The 13158-nt window shown below is 35.8% G+C and overlaps 2 protein-coding genes across 3 annotated transcripts; both read left to right on the forward strand.

The window, feature by feature from the left end:
• The first annotated feature begins 867 nt into the window (after nt 1–867).
• On the forward strand, nt 868–3074 carry LOC104115519 (AAA-ATPase At2g18193-like). Its single transcript, XM_009626181.4, has 2 exons — nt 868–2009; nt 2274–3074. Exons 1-2 carry the CDS (start codon nt 1023–1025, stop codon nt 2826–2828), a joined length of 1542 nt encoding a protein of 513 aa, XP_009624476.1. The 5' UTR covers nt 868–1022; the 3' UTR covers nt 2829–3074.
• A 1365-nt stretch (nt 3075–4439) lies between these two features.
• Nucleotides 4440–8316, forward strand: LOC104115527 (disease resistance RPP13-like protein 4). Of its 2 annotated transcripts, none has more exons than XM_009626194.4 (2): nt 4440–4753; nt 5529–8316. In XM_009626194.4, exon 2 carries the CDS (start codon nt 5577–5579, stop codon nt 8112–8114), a length of 2538 nt encoding a protein of 845 aa, XP_009624489.1. In that variant the 5' UTR covers nt 4440–4753; nt 5529–5576; the 3' UTR covers nt 8115–8316. The 2 variants fall into 2 exon arrangements, with proteins under 2 accessions (XP_009624489.1, XP_009624496.1); XM_009626201.4 differs by having other exon boundaries at nt 5559–8316.
• The last annotated feature ends 4842 nt before the right edge of the window (nt 8317–13158 follow it).

Genomic DNA, 13158 nt, shown 5'->3' on the forward strand with positions numbered 1-13158 from the left:
CCTTACAAGGTTTTGTCCCACTGGGTTTTCCTTAAAGGTTTTTAACGAGGCAACCAAAAGGCGTATTTATAAACATGTGTACTCTTTTTCCTTCACTAGGATTTTTTTAAAGGGTTTTTCTTTATAAGGTTTTAACGAGGCACATTATCTATGGACATCCAAGAGGGAGTGTTATAAGAAAAATCAAATTATGGTGGATGTTTACTCTTCCTCCATGATCTTCATCTCAAATGCTTAATGACATATTCAATGACATATATTTTTCACTTTTCATGCCTATATAAAGGCTTTGTAATAGATAGAAAAATACACACAATTGAAGAAGAAATAAGAATCTCTCATCTCTTTCTCTCTATATCTCTTAGCTTGTTTTTCCTTGTTCTATATTATTACTTTGAGATATATTTCATAACACTTAAAAAAAAAAAAAAAAAAAAAAGCTCTTGTCACTATGATCTTATTCCATTAGGTCAAGGAAAGTTGCTTCTGATTTTCTTATAGTTATTCGCAAAGTAACGAAACTTCTTCATCTTCATTGAAATTGTGTCTTTAATCCTTTCCTCTTCCTTCCCGATTGATTTCCTAATCTAATGATTTTGTCACAAAGAAGAAAAAGAAAAAGAAGGGTCAAAATGTGATGATCAACCAAGAATATACACCACGTGAAGGAAGGATTCTCTATGCGTGATGCCCAAGTACAAATAGAGGCAAAATTCCATTATAGAAAGCCCACATTTCTTATCATACAACTACCACTAAAAATAAAATAAAATTACTTACTACTTGATTTGGATAAACAGTAATCTGATTAAACCCATTACAGCTAAGATCTACCCATATATTCGTGGCGACCAAGTTTGCTAGTATATCGCTCAATTAGCTATTGAATCCTCAAGTTCCGCGTATAAATACACAACCTATGACTACAACTCTCCCTGTCCTTGTCCCCTGTCTTTTATCATTACTGAGTTCAATAAACTTTCTATTCCCCGAGTCACAACACAACACGGAGTCCCCCAAAAATGTACGACGTCTCAAAAATGCAGAACACGGCATCAACCTTATTCTCGGCGTACGCTTCTCTAGCGGCGTCAATGATGCTTGTTCGCACCATGGCTAACGATCTCATCCCTAAATCCCTCCTCACTTACATCCAATCAGCTATCAGTTATCTCTTCACTCCACTTTCTAGCCAGCTCACTATCATCGTTGACGAACAGTGTGGTATGACCAGAAACCAAGTGTATGAAGCCGCCGAAATTTACCTCCGTACAAAGATCGGCCCAAACGCTGACCGAGTCCGGGCTCACAAAACTCCTAAACAGAAAAACATCAACGTTAGCATAGAGAAGGATGAAGAGATCAGTGATGTATACGGCGTCGTACAGTTGAAATGGAAATTGGTTTCTGTTGAGCCCCAGGACCGAAGTTATACCCCAGAAAAAAGATTCTTTGAGCTCAGTTTTAATAAGAAGTTTAAAGAAAGTGTGTTGAATGAGTATTTACCTTTTGTGTTGACCAAGGCTAAGGAGATTCAAGATAATGATAGGGCTGTGAAATTGTACACAAGGGATTGTCCTTGTGGTAATGATGACGATGGGTATGGTTATGGGGGTGGTGGTGGTGGGGTTTGGGGTTCTATTAATTTGGACCATCCTGCAACTTTTGATACTTTGGCTATGGAACCTGATATGAAGAAGATGATAATTGAGGATCTTGATAGATTTGTGAAAAGGAGAGATTTTTATAAGAAAGTTGGTAAGGCTTGGAAAAGAGGGTATCTTTTATATGGACCTCCAGGAACTGGGAAATCTAGCTTGATTGCTGCCATGGCCAATTACTTGAAGTTTGATATTTATGATTTGGAACTTACCAGTCTGTATTCTAACTCGGAATTAAGAAGGATTTTGATATCCACCTCGAACCGATCTATTATTGTGATTGAAGATATTGATTGTAGCGTGGAAATGCACGATCGAAACCTTGGGCATCAACCCGCCGACACTAAGGTCTGATTTCATTTCCCCCCTTTTTTTGCCAGATCTTAAATTGACACAGAGTTTAAGAAAAAAAAGATAGATCTTTTAATGCTTGTGGTTTGAAACAAATTATACATCAATGTGACTATAAATCATAGTATCATTTTTCTGACACTAAAGGGATTAAATATCACATAAATTGGGGCGAACGAGTATTTGTTTAATGTAGTGTCTTAGTTGTTAAATTCATGAGATGAGTCAATTTCTCAATGTTGATTTTGTTTTTTACTGCAGTTAACGTTATCTGGTTTGTTGAACTTCATTGATGGATTGTGGTCCAATTGTGGGGACGAAAGAATTATTGTATTCACAACCAACCGTAAGGAGAAATTAGATCCAGCACTATTGAGACCTGGTCGAATGGATATGCATATTCATATGTCCTATTGTACTAATCAGAGTTTCAAGATTCTGGCTTTTAACTACCTAGGCGTTCGTGACCATAGACTATTCGAGGAAATTGAAGGCCTAATCAAGAATGTAGAGGTAACCCCTGCAGAAATTGCAGAGGAACTAATGAGAAGTGAGGATGCTGATGTTGCTCTTGAGGGAGTGGTTAATTTGCTCAAGCGAAAAGCCAATGAAGCCAATCGAATCAAGGACGAGAAGAGTCCGAGCACCCCTGAAGGCGATGAGAACGACGAGATTGAGGAAGAAAAGGTTGATGAAGGTGAAATTCAAGAAGCTAAAAGATTGAGAACTGAAATGTTGGTACATACTTTGAGAAACCAAAGGAGAGGAAGAATGAGAATTGGAAGACCGAACAGAGGAAGAAGAGGGCGTTGGTGAGGGAAAATGATTTGAATGGTATAGGTACTATACTACTGCTATTTCGTGATGCTTAATGTGTAAAAAGATGCACTTCCTTTTTCTTGTTTTTGATCAAATAGAAGTGCACGGTAATGAGTAAATAAACTAATTGCAATGCAGAAGTTATTGTAACAAATGCTGGGGCTAGGGGGGCTTTCGGTTCTGCACTACTGTATGAATCTAATATTATTACTCGCAGTACCGTATTAGCATTTTATGGATCAATTGTAGTACATAATGTTTTTCAAATTATTTTCATTTGATCCATAAGTCACGGATTCGAGCTGTAAAATTAACCTTTGATGCTTGCGTCAAAGTAGGTTGCTTACATTACAACCCTTGGAATACGACCCTTATTCGGATTTTATGTATATTTTATGCACCGGACTGCTCAAACGACTTTCTGTTAGGTCGCAGAATAAATAGCTGACTCTAATAAGGGTTATCTCATGGCTTGACTCCATCCATCTGTTTGAGGAACTGAGAACTAGGCTTTTGAATTGCTCCAAGACAAAGAATCTATAGAATTGGGGATTAGTTGACAAGGATCTTCCTCGAGACATTCAAATAGTTATTCTACTTCTGATTTCTTGAGATTCACATTAAGTGAACTTTGAACATTCTATTATGTATGTTTCACCATTTTAAATGGTATTGCAAGTTATAGTTCATGTAGCTTCACTATAAAAGATAGTAATAAATTAACTTAATCATATTTACAACAACAACAATCCAGTAAAAATCTTACAATGGAGGTCTAGGAGGGTTGAGTGTGCGCAGACCGTACCTCTACTCCGGAAGGGTAGAGAGCATGTTTCCGAAAGACCCTTGGTTCAAGAAGAAGAAAATAAACAATAGACATTAGATCAGTGACAGCAACATAAGCCAGAAAAATAAAATTATATCATCATTGTAAGAAACAGAAAATAAATGTAAAAGTAATAACAATAACCAGTAATAATGCCCTAGAAAATTGTATGGAAGCTACACAAACCACTAACACCCCAAGGCGAAACATTATAAGCCTAATCTATTAATACGCTCGGCTCCCTCCTAATTTTAATTTAATTTTAGAAATTAGTTTAATTAACATCCGATAATCAGATTCGGACCCCAAGACTATTAATCAAATTTAATTTTAAAAATTAGTTTAATTAATACCCGATAATCAGACCCCAAGAGGCCAAGACTATTACTTAAAGGTTTTAGGACCCAAATGGTCCAAGTCAGCCAATTAGGGGTGATTGACTGCAACGACGGGCTGGTCTTTAAATATAGTTTGATTAAATTTTGTGCTATATTTACTCTACCAATATTGTACATAAATATTTTTAGTACAACATTTTTTAGTTACTAACCAAACATCAAAGTAATAAAACCAATTACGTTCTAAGAAAATATTAGCTTCCTTGGTAGCAAACAAATCCTAATTCACTATCAGCATTGAGAGAACAAAATTTAGAGTGTGCATTTCATATAGTTAATCCTAATTAGTTTGGAACTGCGGCTTTAAGTAGATTGATCTTTTCTTTCTTTTACATCCTTGTAAATAATTAATCAGAGAGAAATCTAGAAGAGCAAGTGGGTTCGAAATCCACAATGCATTTATTTTCTTCCTTTGTGGCGTTAGCCATAGCGTCCACAACTCTCAGCTTTCAACGAAGCAGAGGGTGAGAGGACCCCGTTGACTTGGAGTTGGAGTTGGACATAACCCTTTGCATTTTTCTTTGAACCGCGTTGCCCCATTTCTCTTATTTTCAATCTCTGTGCTTTCCTCCTTTCCTTTTTCCCCTCTAATAATTTCACCAATTAAAAACTGCAACTTTGAAGAGTTGAATTCTCAAACTCCTATAGTGATCATAAGTAACGCAGCATTTCAGGAGAAGCATCTTCCCTCTTCACAAGTAAGTGTTGTAGGCCTCTGCTCAATTTTCGATCTGGTCTTCTATTTTTGTTCGCTCAGCTTATCATGGAAAATTGACTCTATATTTTCTTAAAGGGGAACATAACTCATTCGGACATTAAATTACTCAGTACTTAGTTAGGTGGTTTTAGTTTTGGAACAATAGCTCTTAAGGTTCGTTTGGTTCAGGGACTAGTTATTCAGAATTATGATAGAGTAATTGTATAAGGATTGTTATAGGATGATTAATAATCATACAAAGATTGTTATGCGGATTTGATACCACAGCCGAGAAGTAGCTGTGTTATATTTGTATCATGTGTAGGTTTTTGTTTAAAGAAACTGTAAGTTTTAAATTATTAAGAGCTCTTGCCATTTTGTTCTTTACTAAAAAAAGTTGCTTACTTTAAAGGTAATTTGTACCATTGTAGGTTCCTTTTTCCAGATGTTGCTAATACATATATTTTTTGTTTCATATTCTATCGGACATAAAATAACACTAGATCTGGGCTAATATTAGTATTATAGTTCTACTTCTATCCAGGTATTATATTCTTACAAGGGGAACCAAACGAGCCGCAAGTGTTTGTAAATATAACATGTCAAGAAAATATCATACTCCCAGACAAACTTAAGTGTTTCCTTTCTTTTGTAGGAGGTAGACTTGATTACAAAACGCTTTTCCTGTTTTTTTTAAATGAATATGTCTATGTGACGTTGTGAACTATGGATATATCCTTGAACTCCCTTAGCGATCTGTTCTTTTGGTTTATTAGGTGATCCATTTACATTAAGCTGCATTTCAGAAATTTGTAGCAGAAGAGATGGTGGATGCGGTGGTCACTGTATTCTTGGAGAAACTTCTGAATGTTCTCGCAGAGGAGAGTAGGTTTCTTACTAAATACAGACAGCAGTTTGAAAAACTGAAGAACGAGCTGCTATTCATGCAAAGCTTTCTCAAAGATGCAGAAAGGCTCAAGAGGAAAAACAACACCCTTAAAGGAGTCATGTCCTGTTTGCGAGACTTAATTTTCGAAGCTGAAGAGATACTTGAGGACTGCCAGAATCAATCTGCAGATAGTGATAGGGCTACTACATGCTTCCATCCCAAAAGGCTATCTCTTCGCCATCAAACTGGGAAGCGCCTGGCTGAAATCAATGACAGAATCTCGGAGATAAAGCAAAACATTTCAACATATCTTGGAGTACCACTTCTAAAAGAAGGAAGTATGGAGGCACACGATAATCTAATGTCAAGATGGACTTCTTCCCTTTATGACCACACTCGGGTAGTTGGTTTGGAAGGTGACACTGAGAAGATAAAGGGTTGGCTATTTGAAGCAAGAGATGGTTTACTTGCCATTGCATTTGTGGGTATGGGAGGACTCGGCAAAACCACTCTTGCTCAGAAAGTCTTCAATGATAAAAGTGTGGAGAATCACTTTGAAAGGAGAATTTGGGTGTCTGTTTCTCAAACATTTACTGAGGAACAAGTCATGAGAAGCATACTGAGGAGTTTGGGAGATGCATGCGTTGGTGATGACCAGTGTGAACTGTTAAGAAAAATAAACCAGTACCTTTTGGGAAAGAAGTTTTTAATTGTCATGGATGATGTTTGGAGCTTGAACAATGCTTGGTGGCAAAAAATCTATGCTGGACTGCCCAAAGGAAATGGGAGCAGTGTTATTGTAACTACGAGAAATGAGGTAGTCGCTCGCAAGATGGGAGTCACAGAAGCAAGAATACATTGGCCAAAATTCCTCAATGAGCACTACAGTTGGTTACTGTTCCGCAAGATTGCATTTGCAGCAAGTGCAGGTGAATGCAATTTCCCCGAGTTGGAGGACGTGGGAAAGGAGATTGTGGAAAAATGCAAGGGTCTTCCTTTAGCAATTAAAGCAGTAGGAGGAGTGATGCTTTGTAAGCCACCTTACTATCACGAATGGAGGCGTATTGCAAATCATTTCCGTGATGAATTGAAAGAAAATGATGACTCGGTGATGGCCTCATTGCAGTTGAGCTATGATGAACTCCCTCCTTACTTGAAATCCTGTTTTCTCTGTTTTTCACTCTTTCCTGAGGATTGTGTCATACCAAAAGACCAACTGATCCGTTGGTGGATTGGAGAAAGTTTCATCCCTCTGAGAAGTGGTAGGTTATCAACTGAAGTGGGAGAAGATTGTTTCTCACAGCTATCTAATCGTTGTTTGATAGAAGTTGTTGATAAGGCTTACAATGGTGTGATCCACACATGCAAAATGCATGACATGGTCCGTGACTTGGTGATCAAGATAGCAGAGGATGATGCATTTTTCACCCCATCTGATGCAACTTGTCGGCATTTGGGTATTAAGACTGAGATGAATGAGAAGCAACTACTGAGCAATAGAAAATTACGAGCACTGCTAACAACCACCAAGAGTGGTGAAGTAAACAAAATCCGTTCCGACATTGCCAAGAAGTTGTGCAAGAGTCGACACCTCCAAGTATTGGATCTGTCGAAATCAATTTTCGACGTGCCTCTTTCAAGTTTGTTGGAAGGCATTGGATCTGCTAAACAGCTCACTTATCTCAGTTTAAGCAATACACATCCATTGATTGGAGTTCCAGCTTCCATATCCAAGCTTGAAAAATTACAGATTTTGGATTTCAGCTATTGCCAAAATATGAAAATGCTCCCCTCTTGCGTTCTGACATTTGAGGAACTTGCTGTTTTAGATGTGAACAACTGTGGTTCACTTGAGTACCTTCCAAAAGGATTAAGTAGGCTTTCCAATCTTCAAGTATTGCTTGGATTTAAGCCTGCAAAAGTAAGCCAACCAGGAGGTTGTCGTATTGCTGAGCTAAGATGCCTGACTCGACTCAGAACTCTCAGTTTAAGACTAACTCAAAATGAGGAGATTGGAGATGATGAGGGGAATGCACTGGTAGATCTCCAAGAACTTCAATTTTTAACAATAAGTTGCTTTGGCAGTCAAAATAATGGACTTGTGACAAAACTTGATAGACTTTATCCACCACGACAACTCCACGAGCTGATTCTCAAATTTTATCCAGGTAAGACAAGTCCTGAATGGCTTAACCCCACATCTCTCCCCATGTTGCGATATTTGTCAATCATTTCTGGTGATATTACACAAATGCATGAGAACTTCTGGGGTGATGGTAGTACTGCTTGGAAAATTGAAGGATTAATGTTGGAAGCTTTATCGGATTTGAGATTGGAATGGTCAGCAATGCATCAAGTGATGCCTTCGCTACGAATACTTAAGGTTAGCTGGTGCTGTGAGTTGGAGTCATTTCCAATTGAAGATGCAGGGTTTAGAGGGGGTCTATGGAAGAAGGATGAAAATAGGGGCTGACTAGAGACACTTAAACTCAGTAATTACATTCTGTTATCTTAGTTTTCTTGTTTTCATTCTTTTGTGGATCCTAATACATATAAACATGTTGTGTTCATGACTTCTTTTCCTTGAGCTGTAAAAGTTTAATTGTCCAGAGATTGAAAAACATAAGCTTCTTGTATTTTCTTCTGTCGATTCAAGGACTGATCATTATTGTTAAGTCTCATATAGTTAAAAGTGGTGGTATTACGGATATATTTTGTTCACTCTCTTCCGGTCCATAAGTTTTAGAAAGTAAAATAATAGACAAGTCTTCGTTTCATCCAGTGCTCCAGATTCTCCTGCCCCAGATCTTCATGTTACATTTTGTATTTTTAAATGGAGCGACATGGATGGTAAGGATTTATATAGTCGATCTCAACTTGCTGGAGATTGAGCTAGGTAGTGCTAATTGATGTTGACACTCATGTTCACTGTCATTTATGTATCATTAGCCAACCATGGAGGAGAATTTAACATCTGGATATTAAACATTCTAGTGAGTATCATACAGTTTCAGTCCAATTCAAAGTTTTTTTGGTTCACAGACCAATTAGTTCAATTTTTGAGTGGAACTAATGTTCATTTATTATTTCTTTATAATCATATCATCATATCATACTATATTATAAACATGAACACTTTTAGGTAAAGTTAGTTTACTGAAATGTCCTTTGAAAACTGAATGACCAAATTACCCTCTACCTAAAAGTAAAAGTATCTTCCATTAAATGATGTTTTGTACTTAATGTTGTGGTGGTAAATAATTCACAATATTCATGAAAGAAAAAAAAAATTCAATAATGGGTTGTCATACGTTCAAACTATTATTGTATACATTTAAGAGACAATGCAAATTTTAATTAATTCATTGTATTTTGTATGCTTTTCATGTTGGATTGAAGACAACTTTTTAAAAAATTGTAGATGCATTCCGTGCAATGTCATTTAAAAAACAAACTTAGTTAGATTGTGGAATGAGAAATATACTTTAAGCCTCTCTGGAGTACTTCATCTTATGCTTCCGCACGGATTCTAACGAATATATATAGTATAAGTGGGAAGCCTCAAAGTAAAAGATTGAGAGACAAATAAATTATTCCTATATACACCAAATAACATTACCCTTAAATGCTATAAAAGGATCTGAAAAATTTCAAATGTTGCATGAGTAATCCATCAATTATAGACTAAATTCATTCAAATAATTTAATACAATATCAAATTCATCTACTTAATGCAAATTATACATAATTGACTGTCCGTTCATATATATTGTTTCGTTTTTTTTTTTTCTTCAAGAATCACTATATAACCATTTACTTTATCAAGATAAGGTAAAATAAACCACTCATCTTGCCAGGTTGAAAATTTTGAATCATCGTAGATTCTTGCGGGACTGTACGTAAACTAAAGATTAATTATGCAGACACAATAAAAAGGTGAAAATAGGAGAAAATCAGGTGCAGCTTATAGGTAAATTATTTTAGTTAAAATAGAAATTAAAAATGTCAAGAAATATCCTACATCTCCACTCTTCTTTAAACTCTACTGTAATTATGGTAAATGAAGCTAAAGAAATAGTAAGCAAGAAAGAGAAGGGGGTGGGATCGGGGAGGAGAGTGGATCAGTGTAATGGGCTGAATATAAAAATATGTGTTTGTGTAAATAGAGGATTGCGTATTTATCACTTCTTACCCTTTTTTAAAAATAAAATTCAATGCATAATGTACATGAAACTTATTTTGAATGTTAATAGGAGCAGTTGTATATATTTAAATTTTTTAAATCCAAATTTGAATTATGGAATTTTATTTTAGTGAAGTCTAACAAATATTTTTTTTCTTATAATAATGTGCAACAGTGCAGCTTATATGATATATATATTCTATGTCGAACATGATTCAAATAGTTACCAGTCTACTGAAGTAGTTCTAATAGTCATAAGGATGAAATTAGTTATATAATAGTTTAGTTCAGTGGAATAATATTAAGCCATTGCTCTCAATTCTCGCATATGGACTTAATTCTAAATTCCTACTTATTTTACCCATTGAAAAGATAGAACTATATTTGTTGTCGAAGAACCTTAGAGTACCTCACATTTATCCCCCCCTCTTGTTCATTTTGCTCTCTAATTTCTCCATCTTTTTACTTATTGTTGTTGTTGTTGTTGTTGTTGTTGTTGTTGTTGTTGTTGTTGTTGTCAAAAGGACAACTCATTTCTATTTTTTCTTCTGTATTTATAGAATTTTTACGTCAAGTTTATATATTTATATGATTTTTAAAAAGTTAATACTAATTGATATTAAAGTATACGCGCAGCGTGCATACCCAGAACTAGTTATACTAAAAGTGGGAAGCTCCTACCTTCAATGTAGGATTACGATTTTTTCCCTGCTGTAAATAAATTTTAAGTAAAATGTAATAAAATATTAAACATCTAATATAATAAATATAAAATAGTAATCATCATATCATCATATCATGTCATCTCATATTATACTAAAAGTGGGAAGCTCCTACCTTCAAAGTTGGATTACGATTTTGCCTCTATTGTAAATAAATTTTAAATAAAATATAATAAAATATTAAATATCTAATATAATAAATATAAAATAGTAATATCATATCATACTATATTACAAGTGTAAAACCTTTAATGTGAAGTTAAAAGACCAAAATATCCAAATAAAGATGAACGCCATTTATGCCCTTCGGTAAATAAAACTATTCTTATAACATTTTATACAAAGATGTAAAATTCAAATAAAGATAAAAAAGCTAAATTAAAAAAAAAAAACTTCTATTTGTTACTCATAAAACTTGAAGAAAAGAATTTGGAGAGTTGCAACGAATCTAATCTAACATAGATTATAGGCCAGATCCATTTACAAACCGAAAAAGTCTATATGTATGGTCACACTCTTAATTGCTATTCAATGATACATAAAAATATAAATATCTCAAAATGGGGGTTATGTTGAGGGAAGTGGGCGATTTAATATTAGACAATGTCTCTTTGTAGATTGCCTTTCTATTCTTTAGGTATGTTGTAGTTGCATCATTATCATAAGATGAAAACCTTGAGATTATTCCTTCTTTGCCTATCTATTTTGTTTTGAAAGATGTGAAATTTGGGCTGGGGCTAGAGAATTGCATGCAATACATCGCTACATCTTGCATCATTTGGTATGTGTTTTATATTTATCTGGAAAGCACTCAACATTTGTACTATATCATACCATTGGGTTTCACAGTTTTTGTTAAGTCATGCAAGTTGCAGTTTATGTCTAATATGTATAATTAAGTTCGTCTATTTTTGTGTTGGTAGGTGTTTCTCATGGCAGATGTGTTGTGCAATATCACTGCTAAAATATTTCATATTTTTCTTATGTGAATTCATTGTGGCAATTATAGTTTTGTTTGCTTCTGATTTCAAGTAGTTCTTTAATTTTATGTAAGGACCAGATCGGTCGTTTTGAGTGTTGTAGCCTCATTCTCCAATTTACTGCTTATTCTATGTTCAATTGTTGTTATGTGACTTGTCGGGGTAGTTGGTTTGGTTCCCGAGATGTTTCAGAATGAATTGGAACACCCAGTCCCAAGGTTAGAAGCCTAAGTTGAAAGAGTTAACCGGAAGTTGACTTATATATAAATGACTCTGGAATGGAGTTTTGACGGTTTTAATAGTTTCGTAAAGTGATTTTGGACTTAGGAATGTGTCCGGATTGTAATTTGGAGGTCCGTAGTTGATTTTGGCTTGAATTGGCGAAAGTTGGAAAAATGGAAGTTTGGAGAGTTGAAAAGTTTGACAGAGAGTTGACTTTATGGTTATCGGGCTTGAATTTTGATTTCAAAAGTTGGAGTAGGTCCGTTGTGTCATTTATGACTTGTGTGCAAAATTCGAGGTTAATCAGAGTTGATTTGATAGGTTTCGGCATCGATTGTAGAAGTTGAAATTCATTAGTTTTTATTAGGCTTGAATTGGGGCGTGATTCTATTTTTTATGTTGTTTGATGTGATTTGAGACCTCGACTAAGGTCGTATCGTATTTTAAGGCTTGTTGTTATGTTCGGTTGAGGTCCCAGGGGCCTCGGGTTGATTTCGGATGGTTATCGGAATGGAATTGGACTTTAGAGATGGCTGAAGTATGTTAATGCTATGGGTTCTAGTTTCTTTCTATGCGATCACGAGAACAGGTCCGCGATTGCGAAGGGTCTTTAAGGGGTGTTGAATTTTTCTTCTTCGTGTTCGCATAGTGAGGGACGTGATCGCGGAGGTTATGAAGCTTGTGCTTCGCGAACGCGTAGAGTGGATCGCATTCGAGTACAAGGAAGTGAGGCAGTTGGGGTCTCGCGAAGTTGTTCTTCGCGATTACGTGGGGATGTTCGCGATCACGTAGGTCGGTGAATCAGTGAACCGCGTTTGCGTGGAGTCAACCGCGTTCGCGAATGCCATTTTGGGGTAGCTTTATTTTGTTCTTCGCGATCGCGAGGGACTTTCCGCGATCGCGAAGAGTAATCACTGGGAAGCAGTGTTAAATTTCAAAAACGAAGGTTTGAACTCATTTTTCATATTTTAAGCTAGAGACCTCGGATTTGGGTGATTCTTGAAGGAATTTTCAAGGAGTTGATTGGGGTAAGTGACTCTAACTCGGCTTTAGTTGTATTACATGAATCCATCATTATTTTTGTCATTGAATTAGTGATTGGAGTTGGAAAATTTTGGGGAAAATGGTGAAACTTCTAGGATTTGAGTAATTTTGATTTGGTTGGACTCGTGGTTGAATGGGTGTTCCGATTTTGTAACTTTTGTTGGATTCCGAGACGTGGTCCCAAGTTGACTTTTTGACCTTAGCTAAAGATCATAATTTTATTAATTGGAATCAATTCCTATAGCTTTTATTGATAATATTACGTTATTTTGGCTAGATTCGAGCCTTTCGGAGATCGATACGCGTGGGAAGGGCTTGCTAGCGGAGTGATTTAATTTGTTTGAAGTAAGTATCTTATTTAAACTC

This window comes from Nicotiana tomentosiformis, chromosome 2 (assembly GCF_000390325.3).
Source record: "Nicotiana tomentosiformis chromosome 2, ASM39032v3, whole genome shotgun sequence".
In the NCBI taxonomy this organism is placed as follows: domain Eukaryota; kingdom Viridiplantae; phylum Streptophyta; class Magnoliopsida; order Solanales; family Solanaceae; genus Nicotiana; species Nicotiana tomentosiformis.